The sequence below is a fragment of the Podarcis raffonei genome, chromosome 17 (assembly GCF_027172205.1).
Source record: "Podarcis raffonei isolate rPodRaf1 chromosome 17, rPodRaf1.pri, whole genome shotgun sequence".
NCBI classification, from domain to species: Eukaryota; Metazoa; Chordata; class Lepidosauria; order Squamata; family Lacertidae; genus Podarcis; species Podarcis raffonei.
Window position 1 is genome coordinate 28,971,565 of NC_070618.1, and position 19,274 is coordinate 28,990,838.

General features: G+C 46.5%; 1 protein-coding gene across 1 annotated transcript in view; it reads right to left on the reverse strand.

Moving 5' to 3' along the window:
- Positions 1–6,573: 6,573 nt before the first annotated feature.
- PUM3 (pumilio RNA binding family member 3) overlaps positions 6,574–19,274 on the reverse strand; it is a 29,900-nt gene continuing 17,199 nt past the window's right edge. The window contains exons 13-17 of the mRNA XM_053371174.1: positions 17,322–17,464; positions 15,260–15,482; positions 13,936–14,023; positions 12,245–12,335; positions 6,574–6,867 (exon numbers count right to left, since the gene is read on the reverse strand). Coding sequence (XP_053227149.1) covers positions 6,732–6,867; positions 12,245–12,335; positions 13,936–14,023; positions 15,260–15,482; positions 17,322–17,464 — 681 coding nt within the window. The 3' untranslated portion in view covers positions 6,574–6,731. The remainder of the gene's footprint in view (positions 6,868–12,244; positions 12,336–13,935; positions 14,024–15,259; positions 15,483–17,321; positions 17,465–19,274) is intronic.

Here is a 19,274-nt window from a genome sequence, read left to right on the forward strand (position 1 = left end):
GTGTCCTGTCCCTTTGAAGAGGGAATCATTCTTAGAGCTTATCACAATCTACACCATACAATCTACGACCCTTATATTCTCAGGGTCATCCATCCAACTACACAGGATGCAGAATGGACTGAAACATTTTGTGTGCGGAGGGAGAAACAACTTTGAATGCTCATGTGCAGGGAGACAAGCCACGCACCTGCAAAGGAAAAAGCAGCATATTCAAGCAGAAGGATGATAAGGCTGGGCATTCGCCCAACTCTGCTTGCAAGCAGCTTTTAATGGAGAGCATCCCAAAACATGATCCCCACCTGTGTTCTGAAATGGCGCGCTCTATGTTACATCCTCCTGCTGCAGGTGTAGAGCAAACCACCTCACAGGTGGGGTGGCAACCTGTGTCTGGAATGTACCACTTCAGATTGTGAGTAGGGTCTCTTGTAATGAGAAGAAAACCCCTGAAAAGCATTGACAGGCATAGAAAACGAGCATGCCAGAGTAAAGCTTAGGCTACCACCCTCCTCCAAAGCAGCTGGTTTTCTATGTACAAGGATTTAAAAAGAAAAGTGGAAGAGCTTTTTATCATGTGATTACACGCCAGACACCGGTTTATTGCCATTTGATGTTGGGATTTAAAAACAAAAGATCAACATGAGATGCACAACATATGCAAGGCAATGCCTTTCATTAGTTCAGCTGCCAAATCTCCCTATTTCTCCCTGCCTCCCAAATAATACCCAAATATAACGTATTACTTCAGGCAAGCATGGTTACTGTCTCAGTGAACCAACAATGGAAAATTAACACTGTGATGCATTTTATGACCATAGTTAAGTTTGTTCTTTCTTTTCTTTTGCAGAGACTAACGAAACTCTTAAGAGACACTAAGATAATAAAGTCCAGCAATATAGCTCACTGATTCTGGCTGATCGTCTTCACTCCAGGCAAAAGGAGAAGACAGACGTGTTCACGATGGAAAACTTTCAGAAAGGATGAAATTACCGTATTTTTCGCTCTATAGGACGCACCGGACCATAGGAGGGGGAGAACGGGGGGGGGGATTCCCCCCCTCTCTGCTCAGCGCCCCTTCAGCGAAGCGGCAGGAGAAACTGAGCCCCTTCCATTTCTCCTCCCGCTTCGCTGAAGGGGCGCTGCACAGAGAGGGAAAACTGTGCAGCGCCTCTCCAGCGAAGCGAAGCCTGGGGAGCGAGAGGGATTGGTGTGCACCGACCCCTCTCGCTCTCCAGGCTTCAGGCGGCTATCCGCAAGCCTTCGGAGCACAGCGGGAACTCCTGAAGCCCCTGGAGTGAAGCCTTTGAAGGCTCCGCAGAGCAGCGGGGTGAAAGCACCCCACTGCCCTGCGGAGGCTTTGTGCAGCCATCCCCAAGCTAGAACAGCGAGACAGAGCGCTCTGCAGCGCTCTGTCTCCCTGTTCTGGCTTTGGGCTTAGCCGCGCAGCCTGCATTCACTCTATAGGACGCACACACATTTCCCCTTAATTTTTGGAGGGGGAAAAGTGCATCCTATAGAGTGAAAAATACGGTAATGCATGTTGTCCTTTCCTGGTGGCCCCATTGGAAGCCCCCCTCTAAAAAGGGGCTGTGGCTGAACTGGGCTTTGCCTAGACACTGTACTGCAAAAACACACACACCCCCAGGGGGAAAGAGGAGGAGTGCATTAGGCGTCCCAGTTTGGAAACCTGGCTGCTGAAGGAGGGCTTAAAGAGCAGCCACAGTTCACTGGGCAGCTGGCTCTATCCGCAGAGCCCTGAGGCAAAGAGTAACATTTGATCCTAAATCCTGCCTCATTTTTAGCTTCAGAACAGCAAAAGAAGCTGTGGCCTAAACTGCAGGAACGTCAATACTCCGAACAGTGTCAGAATTCTGGGCTGCAATCTTATGCGCTTGTTTTAAACTTGGTTTAACAGCTATATTTAGAACCTTGGATTTTTGTCCCATTTAACTTGCAATGCACAGAAATACTTGGCTTGCACTGATCCCCTGTTTACATAACCTTTATTAACTTCTTTATGGAGTAGTACAGAAATTACACAACATACCAATGTAATCTGCCTTTTTTATCCCGGATTACGGCTTCCAAATGCTACAGGAATCATATTTTGGGAATATGTCTGTTAAGGCAATTTAAAACGGACACACAAATGAACAATGAGATGTAAGAGCACAGACAGAAGCGCCAGACATATTGCTTTAAAGCACACAACCAACTGGTAAGTGGTCTTTTTAAACTTACTTTCTCAGTTTCTGAAAATACATATAACAAATATGCCTCATTCCACGCCTATACATTAAGCAGGTTTGCAAATAGCTTAGGGTTGGTGACACCAGTTAAGTGCCTTCTGTTCTCTGCCCTAACTGGTTGTCCCAGTGAGCCATGGGAAGCTGGCGGGGAGACAACAATGTCCTTTACAGTGGAATGAATGGACCATAAATGGCTGAACTCTGGGCTACATCTCCATTCGCACCCAGCTCCCACCAACCACAACTCTTGCCAACAGCTTTTCACACTTAGTTTGTGATCTATTAAATTGGGCGCTTTCCCTTCTTACTCATTGCTATCATAATGACAATAATAATAAATTTTATTTATACCCTGCCCTCCCCAGCCAGAGCCGGGCTCAGGGCGGCTAACACCAGTAAAATTACAATAAAATCATAATAGGAAAAAACCACCAAATTAAAATACAGGTTAAAATGCAATTTCAAATGCAACCTCCTTTTAACAGTAGCCCATAGATCAAAACCATAAGGGGAGGGAAACATAAGGGTCAGACTGAGTCCAAACCAAAGGCCCGGTGGAACAGCTCTGTCTTGCAGGCCCTGCGGAAAGATGTCAAGTCCCACAGGGTCGTAGTCTCTTGTGGCAGAACGTTCCACCAAGTCGGGGCCAGTACTGAAAAGGCCCTGGCCCTAGTTGAGACCAATCTAACCACCTTGCGACCTGGGACCTCCAAAGTGTTGTCATTTGTGGACCTTAAGGTCCTCCATGCAGAGTGGTTACCCCATTATTCACCCTGGATAGCTCAGCTGGTGAGAGCGGGGTGCTGAGAACACCAAGGCTGCAGGTTCGATCCCTGTAAGGGACAGCTGCCTATCCCTGCACTGTCAGGGGCTGGACTGCATGACCCTCAGGGCCCCAACTCCACAATTCTGTGATTCTATGACTACAGTGAAGCTCCAGAGCTGAAGTCACACAGGACGTATCGGGGGGGGTTTTTTGGTTTTTTTTCCAGAAGAGATACATTCTGCATCTAATTTATCAAAAAAGGAAAGAAAAGAGGGAGGACACACACAAAAATGTCTTTAGGCGCCAGGCGAAAACATTCCCCTGGATGTGGACGTGTCCTAAGGTTAAGGACTTCTGGGAAAAGATTTATAATGAATTAAAAAAATGTTGAAATATACATTTTTTTTAATTAAGAGATTTTCTTGTTTTACAGAAGTATGTGTAATGTCTCTCGTATTTTTTCCATGTAACATTTTTACAAATTAGTTTCACTTGTTGAGACATTATGGGGGGTGGAGGGGGGGGACACAGGACGTATCGTTGCAAGTGCATTCAAAGCAAAAAAAATTCCCTGCATGACATTGGCACTGTTGAGTCTTGTTGCGACTTTGCCATCTCAGAAGGAAAACTGGGTGGTCCAGAGATGGCCCGATGGGTGCGGGGATTGACAAGGCTAAGAAAGCATCCTAATGGCAGCAGCAGGATTCCTATTCCACCTGCATGGCAGCAGCACCAAGGACCTGTCTGATGAAATTTCTACGCCGCAGCCCTATCCAATTTCCCAGTGTATGTTGCCTCCTAACACCATGAGCTTCCGTTTCACTTCTGTGACTAAGAGCAGTTCTTGAAGGTATCTAAACCAGAGACATCCAACACAGCGAAAGAGTCACAGAATCAAGTCCATTGCTAAACACTGATGAAAACTGATCTATTCAAAACAAATAGTTTCATGTCCGTGTTTATGTCCGGGTAGATGGACAGATCATTCCATGATCGCAGAACAGACTTGCAAGTCCCACTTTGTCCACATCCAAATTTTGGAAGGCACAAAATGTACAATGCCAACACTTTTTCCTTGGATCTTTGATGTGTCTGTAGGAAAACTTATTTGGATTAAAGCAACATCTAAAAGGCAAATAAACACACACTGCTTTCCTGAGTCTGGAAAGGGCAGAAAAAGCAGTTACAACAGACAACTGAGATAAGAGCTAATGAAAGCACACAAGTTAACCATCATTTAATTACTTGTTAACAAAACTGCATGTTCATAATCTGCTGTTTGAGAAGCACACCTCCAATATTTACTTTCGGCTAAATTAAACTTTATTTGGCTTCTCCTCAGAGGACGGGGCCACTGAGTAAACTTTATGTTGATATTTTGGAAAAACTGCATTTGCTCTGGGACTGCAAATCTGAAGGGGAGCTCAAAACTTCCGCCACCCTTTGTCCCAGCCAGGGCCATTTTTGCTAGCCTTTAAATTGGTTATCTGATGCTAATCAAAGTTATCTGTTTCACTGTCACAAGAGACAATTCTGTTAGGGGAACTGATGAGCTGCAAGAGCGGCTGTGTGGGCAAACGCTTTTTGTCACTGCCAATTAGATCGAGTTGAGATTAACCTTTAAGTGTGACACAGGGTAATGACGCTTAGGCGGATTGGGGGAGCGCAGTCTGCACCACACTGCCCCATCAGCAGACAAGGGCTTTCCCTGGTCCCCCTCCTTTTGGCGATGCAGCAGGTATATGTCAGGGTTCATTAGCAGACAGCTCTTGAGCTTGTTAAGTGCCAAAGCAGCTCCAGCCAATCGCTTTGCAGGAGAGATCTCTCCCTTCTGTACTAAGAACTCCATCTACATGATCCACTTTGACAAGCTTTTAATATTTATCTCTAACTTACGGTATTTTTCCATGTATAGGATGAGGTTTTTTAATTTTAAAAAAATGCTAAAAATTGGGGGTTGTCTTATAAATGGATAGTGCAGAGGTGGGACAGGTGATTGGTGGCTGCCGTGACAAGGAGATTGTCAGCGGTATTTGGGCAGGTGATTGGTGTTTGTGGCAAGGTTTGCTGGTGAGTGGCTGCTGTGGGAATCGGGTGGGCGATTGGCGGCTGCTGGCGGTGAGTGGGCAGACGATTGGTGGATTCGTTGATGCATGCGATTGTCAGCGGCAGTCTGGCAGGTGAGCCATTGTTAGCAACCCCCCCCCAAAAAAAGAGCTCAACAACTCTGGGCAATCCCCCCCCCCCAAAAAAAAAGTTTAACAACTCTGGGCAATCTCCCCCCATTTCCTCCCAAAAAATAGGGGTCTTATACACTGTTATACCCAGAAAAATACAGTACGTGCAGCGCTACAGTCTGCAAGATAATATTTTCACATTATTAATTCTAAAACCACTGTGTTATTTCATACGTGTGAGTGCCAATTAAGCTTCTTTTTTGAACTCAAGTGGAATTGAATTGCTCCAGCTGAAGTATCGGGATTAAAGCCAGGCGTTCTCCTCTGTCCACCGAGTAAAGCAATTTTCCTCCAGGGAATTATGGCAAAGAGGGAGGAGGGTCACGTGTTGCCACCTATGCATGATTAGTCCTAACTGGAGTACGGCACGCCCAAAGCTGTCAGCCAAATTGCAGAGAAAACGTCGAACTAGTTTTTAGCCTTACCATTCAAGTTCATTAACAGTCCACATACCTTCAGATTCAAGAAAGCAAATACTTTATTCCATAAAAGAACACTGCTAATAACAGTTATTCCACCAAACTCATCTTTTTAGAAATCTAGGAGCTGTGTTCAGCATTGTTTAAAAAGGTGTTTCCATAGGAACAGCATGTTTTTCTTCTGCTGAGATTGGGAGGATTTTTTTGGCAACAGAGTGGAGAGGGACTTTAAACATGAACCACCTGCAAGCCTAGAGGAAGCCTATTCACTTAGTGCAAGCGTCATGCTCCTTGATTATTTGGGCAATCACCAGCACATGTCCTTCCTTGGCCTCCCGTTGCCCTTAGCTCTCCCTTCCCTGGTTAAGGAGAACCAGAGTTTACTGTGACAACTGAGTAAACTCAGGTTTCAGACTCCGAGTGTGTTGTAAGCGAACACCACTCTCCCACTAAGGAGCATTCCAGTCCATCTCATAGCTCTGGCCTTGAAGAGCTCTTGGCTAAAGTGGGGCTCCTTTTACCTGAAATCGAGATGGAAAACGCGCAGCAGCCATGGCACCAGTGGCAGAGACAGCGGAGTGGAAGGACTGGGAAGCAGGCAACCGATGAAAAGGAGGAACTTGGAGGCAGAAGGGGAATTTGGAATGCAGGTCTGCAAGCATTAGAGGAAAGGTTGGCAGTCAAAAGGAGGAAAGCCAAGCAGGTGGCTGGAATGATGGGAGACCAAAGGTGGGGAGAAGAGAGAGGGGGAAGCAGTTGCTGCCTGGAGCTGAATGTGGACAAGGGGACTAAAATGATGAAGGAAGGAAGGCACATGGTAATATAGTTTTCAGCTGCCTGGCTAGATCTTCCCCTCCAGGGACAATTAAACTGATGCCAAAGAAGAGAAAAAAGATAACCAAACATTCTGAAAAAGCCTAAGTGCTTACTGACATATTGTGAGTTGTGTTGTTTTTAAAAAAGGTTAACTCATCTTTACCCCAAAAACCTGTCCTTTAGATGTATTAAAAGGAAGATTCGCTTCCACAAACAGAAAAGTTGTCCACTTAATAACTTCTTTAGGTTATGATGATAATTTCTCCAGCAGTGCCTTTCCTGCTGCTGTGCCATCTTTAGTCCTTTTTTTAAGCTTTGGAATAATACTTTTTAGTCCGGCTTTTACTTCTGTTGCCACTTCCTGATCGGAGCTCTGAAGAAGGCTATAAACAAAGAGAAAATATCAAAAATCAGAATTACAATCGGAACGAAATGTGACAAGCAGAAAGAGAAGTCAATGCTTGGCAGTCCATCTGCTTTGTCAAAGCATCCATTGGGATAATTGCCTAATAGCAAATAGCAGCAGTTTATTTTCTTAAATTCTGAAGCATTTAATTTAGACGTTGGCCATCTCAACAGGGGCTAACATGGACACTGGGCTGTCAGAATACACAGGAAAGTGAGCAGCCAAAGAATTTACAAAATATAAATCATTGTTCTTCAAAACTGCAAAAAAGGAAAAAAGCTTGCAAGTATCTTACTTTTAATTCACCAAGGAAAATGGTTTTAAGGAGAAAATGTCTGCACTGACAGTAGTATTAATAATAGGGCAAAAACTCAACTGCAAACGAAGATCCAGGCATAGTTCCAGGGAAAACCACACAGACCAGTTTGGAGAACTTTTTCTGTATCCCAGTTAGCGAGTGGCAGCCTCACATTTGACAAAGGAGCCGTGTGCCTTGATCGGAAGTTGGAGTGGCAGATTCATTTCGAACTGCAATGTTATTTTTATCATAACCTTCTGATTAAATGAGCACACACACCCCGCCTTGCAGGTTTTTTTTTTTAGATACATAATAAGGATTATGTTGCCAAACCAAACAGAATGGGAGAAGAATTAATGTGGCTTGCAGAGTGATTAAAAATCTGTTTCTCAATGTGACCTAAAGCAGGATGGCAAGGGAGTCAAACTGTTCTGCCTTATCCAAAAAGCACAGCGTTGTTAGTTTGAAGCGGCAGGCTGCGGAGTTTGCATGCCTTTAATGCCTTGGTACATGAGAGATCCTGCTTTGCCCTGGCCTGAGCAGAAGAGCTCCTTCCATTTGTGGAACTGACTCCAAGCTAGCAGAGGACCTCGCTGGAAGAAGGGCGGCAGGAAGCGAGGTGAAAGTCCGCTCCACAAGGGCCCCTTGCAGATCAGCGCACCAGATCCCCTTCTCTCCCAGATCACCCCCTAACCCCCCAGGGCAGTTTCCCAGGGGGAAGCAGGAATTGTAAGCACCGTGAGCCTAAAGAACTGCCTCTAGTTTCACCTTATCCACTATTTGGGATCTTTTGGGGGGCGTTTGGGAGCGGATGAAAAAACCTGCTAATCAGAGGAAGCATTTCTGAATTCAACATTGGCATGCATGTCAGGCCACTATCCCAATAAACTCCCACAATGGCCTTGGTCCAGTATACTTGAAGGAGCGTCTCCACCCCCATCGCTCTGCCAAGAGACTCTGGTCCGGCTCCGAGGGCCTTCTGGCGGTTCCCTCATTGCGAGAAGCCAAGTTACAGGGAATCAGGCAGAGGGCCTTCTCAGTAGTGGCGCCCATCCTGCAGAACGCCCTCCCAACAGATGTGAAAGAGAAGAACAACTACCAGACCTTTAGAAGACATCTGAAGGCAGCCCTCTTTAGGGAAGCTTTTAATGTTTAACAGACCACAGTATTTTAATACTTTGTTGGAAGTCGCCCGGAGTGGCTGGGGAAACCCAGCCAGATGGGCGGGGTATAAATAATACATTATTATTATTATTACAACAGTTTTGCACCCTGGTAACAAACACAGGCAAGAACCAGGTGCAGCAGCCCCAGAGAGAAGGTGGAAATGTGTCCCGCCAGAACAGATATTGCAGCAGTTTTCCCCACCCCCCGCCATTGCCCCTTCTAGAGATGAACCGTCTCTTGCTAAGCAGGGGCAATGGGCACATCCAGGACGCCTGGTGCCTCTTGGGGCTTGCTATTAATCTTAGGGGAAGGGAAGCCAAAGATGTAGGAAGCCAACTGGTGACTTGAGCAGAGAGACAAGTTCACGTTCCCTTTCTGTGCCCTGGTGTCACCCCAAAGGAGAAACTGGCCTCTCTTCCGGAGGGCAGGAGGGGCGGGCTGAATCTGTACCTAGAGCCCACAGATTTCAAGCTCATGCTTCGAACCCTGTCAGGATACTGCCCCAAGCCGTGCTGCCCTGCAGATCCTGCAATGAATTATGATAAGGTTACCAGATTTTTTCCAATCAATCTGGGGACACTTTTCAACTTCAATAGAAATGGTAGGATTTTGTCAGGGGACTGATTTGTAAATCCAGGGACATCTGGTAACCTTAAATTATGGGCTGCGCCTCTGCTTGTGTTGCTCACCAACAGGCCCCTCACACCACTCTGCACCCCCTCTATGGTGGCAGCAATACAGGGAGCAGCCGGGGGCTGGGGATGATGACAAAGGGGAGAAATATTTTCTTCCCTTCAGCCCCCACCCTGCTGTCCCCCTGCCAGTGGTGGGGGTGTCAAGAGGAGTGCAGCTGTTGCTCTGGAAAGGCAAGGGAAAAGGCTGTGCTTTAAAATGCTGCCTTTTCTCGCTGCTTCCCAGAGGAGCAGCGGCAGAAGTTTCCTCCATCCCCTGCCTTACCAGCAGCAGCAACAGGGGCGTGGCAGCAAAGAAACACAACATGGTTCCTGCATTTCAGGGGGTTGGACTAGATGACCCTTGGGGCTCACCTGGAGGGCCTGCCTTGGGACCCACCTGCTCATCACGCTGCAGTTCATGCATTGTGCTGCAGTGTAACAATCTTGAAATTTTATTATCTACTAACTAATGCATATGCGCACACACACAGAGATCCATTTGAAAACTAATATGACTTTCAGAAAAGCTGCTGCTCAGTCAATGGCAGCCCCTGCTAAGCTGCATCAGCATTCCACTGAAAGCAAGGAAGGGAGACTAGGAATCTAAAAATGGAAAAGGAAACATTTGAGATGCAGCTGAACACCAAGAAGCACTGAAGACTGGCCAAACATCTTATGTGAATCAAAAATCGGATCACTCGTTTAAAGCACACTCGACAGCCGTACTTGAAGAGGGCTGCACAACAATGGGAATATACACATTCTAAGCAAAGTTCAGCATTTTTTAGCAGAGTAACTGAGCCATTCTATACCAGGATTTCCCACATCTCTGTAGAAGAAGAAAACTTCACAGCAAAGGCTGAAAGAGCTCTTCCCAAATCTTTATGCAACATCTGCATGCGGGATTAGAGATTTCAAAGGAATTAAGTGTGCTTGTCAAATGCAAGGGATCTGTTCCAAAGTGTCGTGCAAAAATCCCTATAGAACTATATTAGAAAGCCAGCAGCTGAGCGTTAAAACTCCACATTAATATAATAAACCTATCGGCAGACGCTTGATTTAAGCCTGCTGTATTTGTAGTGACCCAGAGAGTCAGGGAGGTTATTTTTCTTTGTGTCAGAAGAAGCACTAAAAATGGGGGCGGTGAATTACGAGATGGGATACTGGAAAGCGAGGACTTATGCAGAAAGGGCCAGATCCGTTTACAGATGTCAGAGGAGATAGTCACTTGAGGGCTTCAGTTCAACTGTCCCTCCAGCAGCACCTTTGCTGATTTGTGCCATTTCAGTTTGCTTTTACCAGCTGACCCCTTAGACCTGAAGGCATCTATCTGCTTTGGGAAAAGAGGGGGCAAGTTAATAGAGGGAGCAATTAAGGAGCCTGTTTTAGTTCTAGAGGGCAGGAAGATGTGGCATTTAGTTCCCTTCCATTCCTCCGTTTCTGTGATGCACTGAACGCGTCCGCCGATCGCTTTCATTTAACAGTACACGTTGCCATAGTGATCAACACCAGGAGCTGGGCTGCCAAATTAAGGCAAGGCAGAAATTAAGACCCAACTTGGAAACATCTTTGGCGGATTTGCTGTGAAAGGGAATTTCTGCACACAAAAGCAGGGGCTCATTAGCGCAAGTCGTTCATGTGCCACCAATTATGGTTAAGACACTTTTGTGAGTGAGGAGGGGCTGTAAATACTTCCGTTTAACTGGGCTGCCAAACGCAGTACCATAAGACAAGCAAAGCGGCTCCTTTTGAGCTGCTTGCTCCAGGTGTGAGCCAACGATGGAAAGGGAACGGTTCAAAAAGGGCTGCAGCATCGCTCTGGGCGACACCCAAGGGGGCCCACCTGCTCAGCACCCCTTCAGCGAAGCGGCAGGAGAAACGGAGCCCCTTCCATTTCTCCTCCCGCTTCGCTCAAGGGGCGCCACGCAGCTCTCCCTCTCTGCTGAAGCCAGGAGAGTCTTGCTCTCCCGGCTTCAGCAAAAGGAACCCGAAGCCTTTGGAGCGCAGCGCCAAGTCCCACTGCGCTCCAAAGGCTTCAGGGATAGTCGCCTCAAGCCTTTGGAGTGCAGCAGGACCTCTCGCTGTGCTCCAAAGGCTTCGGTGCGCGAGTGCGCACCAACCCCTCTCGCTCTCCAGGCTTCAGCAAAAGCAACGCATAGCCTCCAGAGCGCGGAGGGAGAGCTCCCTCTGTGCTTCAGAGGCTTTGCGTTGCTATCGCTGAAGCCAAGGAGCCTGCATTTGCTCCATAGGACGCACACACATTTCCCCTTAATTTTTGGAGGGGAGAAAGTGCGTCCTATAGAGCGAAAAATACGGTATTTCTGCAGCAGGATTTCACTTCTCTCTCTCTCCCCATCCCCTCCTCAGTGCAGACTTTGAGATGCACACAGCAGAGGAAGAGGAGCCCCATTGCTCCGGCTACGATGCATCTCATGCTCATGCTCTCAGTCAATGCTGGCTAAATTATACGCCTTGAAGGGGCAACCTCTATGGTGTGGACTCACTGAGGTAGATGGAATTACCATACAAATGGCAATCATCGGTTGCTCCTGAATGTAAACGCTTGTTGCTTTCTAAAGATAAACCAAATAATGCCTTGAAACATGAGATGGCGCAACAGGACGAGGTATTAGAAACCCGTGGGAAGTCTTTTAAAAGCAATTCCAGATTAAGAGTACAGTGGTGCCCCGCAAGACGAATGCCTCACAAGACGAAAAACTCGCTAGACGAAAGGGTTTTCCGTTTTTTGAGTCGTTCCGCAAGACGAATTTCCCTATGGGCTTGCTTCGCAAGACGAAACGTCCTGCGAGTTCTTGCGAGTTTGTTTCCTTTTTCTTAAAGCCGCTAAGCCGTTAATAGCCGCTAAGCCGTTAATAGCCATGCTTCGCAAGACAAAAAAATCGCAAGACGAAGAGACTCGTGGAACGGATTAATTTCGTCTTGCGAGGCACCACTGTACTGCACAGAAAGGATTTCCTGGCACTTTTTGGTCAGGCTAGCAAAAAGCAAGGAGAAAGATTTAGCTTTCAAGGCAATGCAGTGATGCTTAACTAGTCAAGCAAAGGCTACAACCCGATTGCAAACAGAACACCAGCCTAAAGCATCTATGACTGTAGCAGATAAGAAAGAAGTAAGAAATCACAATGAAGCTGTTTTGTTGCCTAAAGCATATGCAGCATTTTACTGCTAGTTCAGTCATTAAATGCGGTACATACCGACACAGAATAATCGCACCACGATTGACGTTTGCCCAGGTCTTCAGAAGATCAATGCCCACGTGCTCTACGAGTATTTTTGCAAAACATTCTGTTAAAAATAAAGACCAGGTTAGACACCACACAAACCCACTTAAAACTTTTCGTAAAGGGGTTCTAACACTTGTAAATTGTATATTCACAGATCACCTCAGAACCATTGACTATTCAATACATTTGTAATAAAGGTAAAGGGACCCCTGACCATTAGGTCCAGTCGTGGCCGACTCTGGGGTTATGGCGTTCATCTCGCTTTATTGGCCAAGGGAGCCAGCGTACAGCTTCCGGGTCATGTGGCCAGCATGACTAAGCCGCTTCTGGCGAACCAGAGCAGCACACGGAAATGCCGTTTACCTTCCCGCCAGAGCGGTACCTATTTATCTACTTGCACTTTGACGTGCTTTCGAATTGCTAGGTTGGCAGGAGCAGGGACCGAGCAACGGGAGCTCACCCCGTCGTGGGGATTCGAAGCGCCGACCTTCTGCTCGGCAAGTCCTAGGCTCTGTGGTTTAACCCATAGTGCCACCCGCGTCCCACATTTGTAATAGTCAGGCCTTAATTTCTGAGCGATGCTGAGAAATAATTGAGACTTAACAGCAGAATCCTCTATCTCAATTTAATGGACAGGATGGCAAGAGCTATTTCCGATGTGGACACCGAAGACAAACTGAAACCTTCAGGCCCACAAACCAGTTGTGGAAGAGTGAGGCATTTCCACATTTCACAACACCAACAGCTTAAAATACCCCCACAGTTCTTTGCATAGAAAGCACCTGCCATGTTGATGAATGCTTTAATCAAGATTCCTGCATTGCAGGGGGCTGGACGAGATTACCACTGGGGAACCTTCCAACTCTGATATATTGCAAAATAAGGAAAATGTCCAGAAGCTTCAGTCGGTTTAACAAGGGGGCTTTGCAAGCAGGTAAGGATTTGAAAAAATTGTGAGTGGTACCGGTTCAAATTCATAGGCTCAAATGGGAAAGCATATTATCAAGATCAAATCAACTGCAGCTGTAGGTGACAGAGATTATATTCTGCGTGATGGCAATTTGTTTAGAACCCATTTGCCTGGAGTTGGCTTTCTCCTGTGCCCCCCAATCTCCCCCAGCAGCAGCAGTGCCTGAACTCACCTGGCTCTGCAAGCGCAACAACCAAGTGCAACTGGATCATACTAGCAGAAAATAATGGGCAATCTCTCTATTAGCTACGCAAACCTTCCTATGGCTCCTGTCAGCAACATCCCTTCCATATCCAGCACCCAACTTCCACAGAAGAGGTACACAAGATGTCCAATTAATGGAACTTAGGATGCAATCCTCTAAGCACATTCCTGGGATCAAGGACCACTGAACTCAGAGGGCCTTACTTCGGAGCAGGTATATAGGGTTGCACTGCCACCGACATGACAGCTAAGGGTGAAGGGGAGCTCCTTCCAAGCTGTGCTGCTTTTAAGCTTGGATGAAGCAAAGTCTATAAAATCTCCTGGACGCTTCCAGGGCGGAAGCATGCATTTAAACACTTCAAGCAAAGCGATTCAAGGTTAACAGTTAGTGCAGACGAGCCTTTGCATCCCTCCCACGTTGTCCCTTATGCATTTAGACAGACTGTGACGAGTGACTCCACTGTCTTTTGCAGAATTACTAGCATACCTTCCCGGCCGCTCTCCTTCATTTTCTTGTCTTGCTCAACCAGCCACTTCAGAACCAGGTGACCTGCTGGATGCTCTGCAATATGAAGCTTTGAAAAGAACAGGAAAAGTCAAGTCCCTGCAGTGCTTTTTACTTCCCTCGCTGTATCACAATCTGTGCCTTTCGAAATGCCAGGAATCAGATCAAGGCTCAGGCATATTTAGAAATGCTGCCTACAAACAAAATCTGTTTTCTCCACATGACTAAGTGGTACATTAAGTAATCATGGGTGGCCAAATGGAAAGCCATTCAGAACATTCAAATAAGTTTAGAGGCCTGGCTGTTTGTTCAGACATTAAGCACTGGAGTTTCTACTAAATTTAAGCTACCCATCATCTTACTTTCACTTCATTAACTAGCTATCTTTCCTGCCTTTTGATTTCTTAAGCAATTTTAGTGCAGCAGAATTAAAGAGTTCAGGTGGTTAAAATACATTAAAGTTTTATCTGCCAAGTGCTTACAATGACGTTACAAGCAGATATACCAATACAAAATTTAAGACATTGGGTATAAGTTATAAGCAACACCCTCAGCCCAAAGTATCTGCTTCTTTTCTCCAAATGTGTTCCTAAAATGCCAGTGTGCTTCATGGTTATAGGAAAGAACCATTTAGGCAAGAGACAAAATATGCCACACGCTGAAATTATGGAAATAAATTGTATATTTGGCATAGTATAGTCAGTGGTTCACACAGCTGTAAAACCACAAAAGTAGTCTACTTACTCCAAGCTAGAACATTTACAACCTCGTTCAGCTACAAGAAACGATGTTATCCTAAGTTTCAGGAACAGGTTAAAAATAATGGGTTCTACCCAACGCTGCATGAGCCGAGTTCCACTTGCACGATGGGGCTTCTGTTCCTTCTTCACCCCCACCCCTGTAAACCTTCTCCAGAGGGGCCCCCAGGCCTGGTTTTGAGCAAGGGCAGAGGGTTACAAGAGAGAAAGAGGACGTTGTGTTGCCTGCACAAAGCCTGCTGCCCAAGTGGAGCTGCAGTTCTGGAAACAGCCCAACAATTTGCTCCTTATCATTTAAAAATGATCCAAAAATTGTGCTTAAAAAAATCTCATTATCTACTTATCATTCCTTTGGCATGGAAGGATTATTATGCAGTTCCAGCTGGATCCCAGGATCCTGCATGAGACTCGACAAGCCCTTTGCTGTAGTCCAGTGCTTAAAGCAGGATAAATTGGTTTATCCCAATTTGATAGCCAAACTGCAGCAGATCCCAGGGAGGGGCCCCAATTCATAACTCTACCGCTTGCTCCTTTTCAGGAACAGTTACCTCTCCATCTTTGCCCCCTGGAACCATCTCTCTTGCCGCAAGGCCAGCAATGGCCTTCATAGCTGGCTGGACGTCGCCAACGGCCGCCTTGAGGATCCCCGTCACCACAATGAACGTTGCCTTGTCCATCACCATTTCTTCAGCATGTTCGTTCAGGTACTTTAACAAGGCGGGAGAAACAGCTTCCAGAAGTTCACGGCGGCGAACATCTACATCTTTTTTACTGTTGGAATAAAAAGCAGCTCTTTTACTGACAGGATTTGGTTTGGTACAACATAATCCAGTCACTCCAAATTGTCCAATTTAAAATCCAAACATAACCCTCTTGCTTTCTCCCCAGAACGCACTAAATATAACCTGCATAAATGGAAAATTGGTTACGCTTTTACACCTCAATTCGGAATGCCACAGAAGCATCGGTGATTATACACGTGGCAATGTTGCGATGAGAGGGAGCTGTTCGACAAGCACAAAATAAGCATGCAGAACTGCTCTTCTTTACATCGTAGCTGAGAGGTATGGGAGCTCCATGCCGACATTCCTTCCATCCCTTAAGAAATAGCTGGGTCTGAGGATTAACCTTCAGGAAATCATCAAAACACCCCCGGGTAGTCCTGTTCACATGAATAGCAGACCCTCGCCCACCTGCCACTGAGGGGGAAAAGCCTGGCTGCATCTGCACAGAGAGGCCCCTTTCTGAGAACCAGCACTGCTTTTTTTTGGGGGGGGGGCTACACGTGGGGCCGAGGCAAGTGCCATAATTGCAAGGGATGGAGAAACAAGCTGCCACACGCACACAGTTCATGGTGGCTGCATGTGGCCCTCGTAGAGAGAAACCAGTTATGGTTCCCTTATTCACAGATGGTGTATTTCAGGAGGGGACCTTCCACCTGTTGTGTGGGGGGGGGGGATGCGCAGGGGGCGGCACATACTGTGACAATGAGGGCAGCTTCCTTTTTTTGTGTCTGGAGTACGCATTTTTTCCTCCATAAGACACATTTTTTTCCTCCTAAAAAGTAAGGGGAGATGTCTGTGCGTCTTATGGAGCAAAAGCGTGGTCCCTGGAGCCGAATTGCCCAGGGGCAAAAAGCAGATCATGTTTGTTTTTTTGAAAAGAGGGAAGGGGGTGTTGAAACAAAGCCACTGGTCGATCGGGGAGAGAGATATGGGACGCTAGAGATAAAGGAGGCTGCCTGGGAGTGGGGAGGTAAAGACAGCAAACTTGCAAAGGGGGAAGACTAAAGCAATAAGGAGAGAAATTAGAAGAAAAGGAGGAGCAAAAAACTGCTAAGGAAAAGACACTTCACTAAGGCAAACAAGAGGGAAGGGAGTGTTGAAAGGAAACAGCTGATCGGTGGAATTGGAAGAAAGATAAGGGACACTAGCTGAGGCTGCCTGGGAGGGGGGAGGTAAAAGCCCATGGATCCTCAGGATTTTTACATTGCGTCACCACAATTTCACCATCAGATCACATAGCATGTCCATGGCTACATCCTGTACCAAAAAAATCACGCACCCACTGTTGCGTGGGGCCGCAATGGTGCAAAAACGTGGTTACAAAGCAGGGATCCACAGGGATCCTCTGGATTTTTGCATTGGGTCACCCCAAATTCACCATCAGATCACATGTGTGGCCACAGCATGAACCACAAAAATCATACATCCACTGTTTTGTTCAGAATATTTTTTTCTTGTTTTTCTCCTCTTAAAACTAGGAGCGAAAAATACAGTATTTCTAGCCATATTTATTGTGTTTAAATCATGGGTTAGCCACTCTAAGATGCAGCAGGGTAAACGTGTGCTCAATGCAAGACATTTCTACCTGGGTGCAGCCAGCCACTCCCACTCCCTGGGAGCAGATGCAAATGTACACAAGCAGTGTGAACAAATGATCATCTCATAGCCTTCCTCTCCAGCCTCCACTCTTGTTAATAGAAATGCCACGGGGAAAGCCCTGTTCTGCTAGTTTCCTTTCGTTCAAATAACTGCTTCTCTGCACAACTGGCAGACAATGTTAAATTTGGACGTCCACAAAACTGTGGAAATGGCATTTTCTGCTTACCTATAAGCATTTCCATCACCCTGTTCCAGGATTTTGATTATCGCTGGTGAGAAATATGCAGTATCCCTGGGACTTAACAAGTACAAGAGGACTTTCCTTCCATATTTGTTATTTACAATGTTGGTTAAGGAATCGCTAATTTCCTAAAAGAAGAGGAAAAGCATTGTTAGTGGAGGATTGTTTTCAACAAACAATTTCATTTTTAGTTACTTGAAGAGGGATCACAATCTTGGCTCATAGTTTTCATTGCTGCTGTAATACATGCAATACACCCATGTAGGGATGTCCATCCCAAACACAGACAAAAACTGACTTAACCATGTGCACTAGACAGACAGTAGCCATCCCTTCCACCTCCTTCCCTTGTATTGTTAAGTAATTCTTCTCTTTTTATTTCTGCATGCTTAGAAAGGGGAGAGTGTATATATTTGGAAAACACCTTTAAGCATATCTGCAGGTACAATTAGTATAAACTTTCTAGATGTGGATTAATGGCAAAATTATTTTGAGGAGTCCAGCTTTGTTCATCAATGCTTATTTTATTCTCAAGTTAGAGGAAAGGTGTTCATCCCATGTGCAAAGTCTAACAAGACATCTATTTTAACTTTTTCTATGAACACGTTCCTACAAGGCTCCAGCATGTGATTGCTGCCTCACTTCCAGCCTACTTCCAGCCAGTGCTCTCTATTTTGCACAGAAGCCTGAAGCAGATGAAGTCATGACAGAACCATGACCTTTGACGTTGCCTGAAGACGGATTCATCCATTTAATCTAACACAGGTGGCAACGCTGCACTTATTAGACAGAGAGGTGAGGATAGTTTGGGAAATAGTGATGAAATATTGCAAAAGACATTCACGTTCCTTATTTTAATGAAGTAGCTGTCAATAGATTCATGCAGCGTTACCACCTTCTATGAACGATGTGGAGACCTCTTTGGGTGCATTTTGCAGTTATAAACTTGCCAAAGAATTCAATGCACATGAGACCTAGATTCTACATAACAAAATCATGGTCTGCGTGTAATGCTAACCCAAACCATGGCTAAGCACAAATGTCAGGGAACTGCCATCGGAGCCAGAGGCGGAGGGAAGGCTCCGGGGAGATGCCGGAGAGGGTCCCAGTAGGGAGAGAGGCAGCCCATCTGCTGGGGAAGGAAATCAGCGTAACACCAGTGCGGAAGGGAGGCAGATGGGGGAATCGGAGAGGAGGCTCCAGGACTCCTCGCCGGAGACCAGCGGGGAGAGCACGGGTCCTCCGCTGCCCACACCCTCCCTGCGCAGAAGACTTCCGAGCAGGGAGAGTAGGAGGAGACTTGGCGTCAAAGAACTTCTTTGCTGGAAGAAGTTCAAGAAACGCCCACTGACGGATTCTGCCAGCGACTGAGACAGCCACGAAGTGAAGGGCTGTACAAATTGAAAGGGTTCAACCAGGTAACCTAGCCAGGAGTGGCGGCAACTTACGCACGAGCAACCCCTAGAACCATTACAACAAACAAGCAGGCTCCTGGAGAACCACAGCTTTGCTCCTCCCGCCTTGCGGGGGGTTGGACTAGATGATCCCTGGGATGCTTCAAACTCTACAGTTCTGTGATTCTATGTAGGGGAGGGGAACAGAAGAACCATGTGCTGCAACACCCTGTTTTTGACTGGGTGTACATTTATAGATAAGGGACGCGGGTGGCGCTGCGGGTTAAACTGCAGAGCCTAGGACTTGCCGATCAGAAGGTCGGTGGTTCAAATCCCCACAACAGGGTGAGCTCCCATTACTCTGTCCCAGCTCCTGCCAACCTAGCAATTCGAAAGCACACCAGTGCAAGTAGATAATTAGGTACCGCTCTGGCAGGAAGGTAAACGGCGTTTCCGTGCACTGCTCTGGTTCGCCAGAAGTGGCTTAGTCATGATGGCCACATGACCCGGAAGCTGTATGCCGACTCCCTCGGCCAGTAAAGCG